Source organism: Lactuca virosa, chromosome 4 (assembly GCF_052849685.1).
Source record: "Lactuca virosa cultivar CGN04683 chromosome 4, Lactuca_virosa_CGN04683_v6, whole genome shotgun sequence".
NCBI lineage: Eukaryota > Viridiplantae > Streptophyta > Magnoliopsida > Asterales > Asteraceae > Lactuca > Lactuca virosa.
The window spans coordinates 521,453,212-521,456,635 of NC_136429.1; the positions used below are offsets into that span (position 1 = coordinate 521,453,212).

At 40.5% G+C, this 3,424-nt stretch overlaps 1 protein-coding gene across 1 annotated transcript; it reads right to left on the reverse strand.

Annotated features, from left to right (window-relative positions):
• Positions 1-279: 279 nt before the first annotated feature.
• LOC145107103 (zinc finger BED domain-containing protein RICESLEEPER 2-like) lies at positions 280-2,391 on the reverse strand. Its single transcript, XM_079043972.1, has 3 exons — positions 1,665-2,391; positions 722-1,316; positions 280-655 (listed from the first exon to the last, which is right to left on the reverse strand). Exons 1-3 carry the CDS (start codon positions 2,389-2,391, stop codon positions 280-282), a joined length of 1,698 nt encoding a protein of 565 aa, XP_078900098.1.
• Positions 2,392-3,424: the final 1,033 nt, after the last annotated feature.

Sequence of the window (3,424 nt, forward strand, 5' to 3'; positions counted from 1 at the left end):
CCAATCCGAATCGGTTTAATCCGATCCGGTTACAATCCGATCCGAAATCCGATCCGAATTTGGTTTTTTTTTTTAAACATTTTTTGGACCTCATATATAACACAAAATGCAACATAGGTTCATTAAAATAGTTAAAACATACATCAAACGTCGAATTAGAAAGAGTTTTTAAACTAGTTAACTAATAATAATAATAATAAAGTGGGCGTTATAACATTTAGCCAAATAGAAATAGTTTTTGTGGTCTTCCACTTCGTGTCGCCTTCACTAAAATATTCTTTAACCGCCACGCAAATAAGTAGGGGTGTCATCAATACCATATTCTTCATCTTCGTCTTCGTCTTCGTCGTCATCGTCTTCGTCTTCCGGAGGTGTTGATAAGCCTTGTGCATATTCTTCATCCATGATCTTCGGTTCAACATTTTGTGGTAGTGGGCCTTCTAGTGATGTCAAGTGTTGTATACGTTCCACCGAATCCAAGTAATCCTTCAAGCAAACGCAAACCTCTACCGCAACCGGGGTAAGATTCGTCCTCAACTTTGATAAAACTCTACCACTAAAAGAAAAAGCGGATTCCGAAGCTACCGTGGAAGCTTGGACGGTTAGTAAATCGCGGGCCATGACGGAGAGAATAGGAAATTGTGCTTCCTTTTCTCTCCACCAAGCCAAAAGATCCAAATTTTTAAATTGTGGTGCACTCATGAATTTTAAAAAATTTGACCCCATATAAATTCCAAGTTCGCTACTAGGGGTTAATGTGCGTGCTCTTTTGTTTTGTTCCTCCAAAAGGTAGTTATAGAGGTCGATATGAAAATCCGTTCGACCCCCACCACTACCCGATGCACCACTAGTAGAGTCGGTTACACTTGCAAAAGTGTTTGACATATCGCCATACTTTGTAGCGTAAATGTCAAACAAATTAGTAAAAGTATTATTAAAAGTGTGTATTTGGTTACGGATGTAGTTTGAGTCATCTTTGTCCAAATTTAAAGACATAGAAATTTTGGTAATCAAAGCCTCTACACCCGTAACATTGATACATGGGTTTAATGCCGCGGCACAAGTAAAAAGTGGTGGCATTTCTTTGAAATATTTGACTAGTTTTTGTCTCATTGGTCTCGTAACCAAAACAAATATTTCACTTCTTTGTTCAAAACGCTCCAATTGTGCAGACATCAACCATAATTCATTTAGTAACAACGGACTTGTAGGGTAATACACGCCCGATAAAAAAGTGGTTGATTGTTTAAAAACTTTTAACATTTCCACAAACTCTTCCATCAAATCCCAATCATAATCCGAAACCGGATTTTTTCCTTTTGAAATTGTGTCGTAAAATAATTGTAAAGCGATTCTTTGACGTGTCAAACTTTCAAACATCATACATGTTGAACTCCATCTAGTGTCAACATCCCAATGAGGACTATATGGAGTTACGTTTATGGAAATGACAAACTTTCGATATTTTTCCATTGTAGCTTTATTTTTTCCAAAAACTCTAGTTAACACAGTTTTGAATTTTTCAATCGTCGAATCTATCATTTTTAAACCATCTTGTACCGCAAGATTAATAATGTGACAAACACATCTAGTATGAAAAAACGAGCCATCCAAAATAGGTTTATATTTTGCAATTAATCTTTTTGCCGCGACGGTATTATTACTTGCATTGTCAAACGAAATAGAGAAGATTTTGTCGCGTAAATTATAAGTCTCTATAACGCTTACTAAAATTGCAAATAATCGTGACCCCGTGTGAGGATGCGCAAAAAGTTCAAAAGCAATAACTCGTTTGTTCATTACCCAAGTAGTGGGATCTATCCAATGTGCCGTGACGGCAAGATAGCTTTTGGGACAAGTACCGGTGGAGGACCAAACATCACACGTTAAAGAAACACCGGTTTTTATATTTAAAAATCCCAATTGCATATCTTTTTTGGCTATATCCCAATACTTTAAAGCATCACGTCTAAGAGAAGTGCGAGTTACTTGCCGGTATTGTGGTTGCATTTTTTCCCGCAAAATCCTTGTTAATCGTGGGTTGTCGAAGTGGCTGAAAGGCAAGCCCTCTTGAATGACGAACTTGCAAAAGCTTTCACGAATATCATCATTGTTGTAAATAAAGATCGAACCGTCGGGAGTAATATTTGGTTGATCCGGATCGCCTTGACCTTTTACAACCGGACACGTTTTTGTTGTATGACTCCTCAACGTACTATTGCCATCTTTTCCCAAAAACATCCCGCATTGCTTGCACCTTGCTTTTTCTTTCCCGTTCGACAACAAACACAAATCGTAATGTTCCCAAACATCTTTACTCCGAGTGGTTGGTAAGATTTTAACTACCGTTGCATCCGACTCTTGAGCCGCGGTAGAATTTCGGGAGTTCATTTCTTGGAAGATTATGAAAATAAAAGTATAAAGTAGAAGTAGAAAGTAGTAGAAATGTGTGTAAAATGTAAATGGAGCAAATAGGTTGTATTTATATGTGTTTGGAAGGGCAAAAAAGTCAAGAAATGCTGTCCGAATACTCAATCCGGTTTCGATCCGGTGGCCGGTTTAATCCGATCCGGTTCGGTCAAAACCGGTTTTGACCAAATCCGGTTTTCGGATCGGATCCTAGAGCCCAATCCGGTTTTTGTGCCCATCTCTAAAGAGAAGGTCATACCAGGTGCATATAGTGGAGGGCCTGGGTAAGAAACCCAAGATTTTGGACCATCGGGTGAGGGGCCTATAGGGCCGGAGCCAGTGTAGTACGTGCGGGAAACTGCACGATGGAGTTTGTCATTCCATGGGCCACAAAAAGGCTGACTGTCTGATGATCGGGGGAGGAGTGGTGAGTGCGCCTGCTCCGACTATACTGAGGTTCACCGATGGATGAGAGGGTAGGTCAGGAGCCCCAACAGAGAGGAGCCTCACTTTGCAATATCAGACGGAGGAGACCAGGACTTCAGCAAGCGAGGTTGCAGGTATGTACCTTTTTGTCTTCTTTCCGGCTTTATCTGTACCTTGTGGTTTTTATCTTGCATCGGTCTGGGTAAGTGTACCTTTGGGTTTGTTTATCTATATATGTTTGGAATATATCTTCAAGAATCATCATATGACAATTGCATACCGTGAATTATTACGTGGTTAGTGAAAGGTCTCTTCCATTTTAGCGGGTTTGGGGTGTTCATTATTATCTTGGTTTATGACTGGGGACGGTGCATGGGTATTATGTGGTAGGTCGGCGACCAGGGATTCAGCGGGTCGGTTGTCCGACGTTGTCAGGGTTCGGTAAGTTTAGTCTTTGTGTTTGGCTAGCAATGGGGCGCTTGTATTGCATGGCGCAAGATTTGGGCGGGTCGTGCTTATCGAGGGAAATGGATCGGAGATCCATAAGGTGTAAGAGGTAAAGGATCATCGTCAAGTCCAATTGGGGGAG

Coding starts and splice junctions, on each gene's coding strand:
- LOC145107103 (XM_079043972.1), bottom strand. CDS start 2,391: ATGAACTCCCGAAATTCTACCGCGGCTCAAGAGTCGGATGCAACGGTA. Junction 1,317..1,664: donor TATTTCGTTTGACAATGCAA/GTAATAATACCG, acceptor CAATTTCAAAAG/GAAAAAATCCGGTTTCGGAT. Junction 656..721: donor GAACTTGGAATTTATATGGG/GTCAAATTTTTT, acceptor GGCTTGGTGGAG/AGAAAAGGAAGCACAATTTC.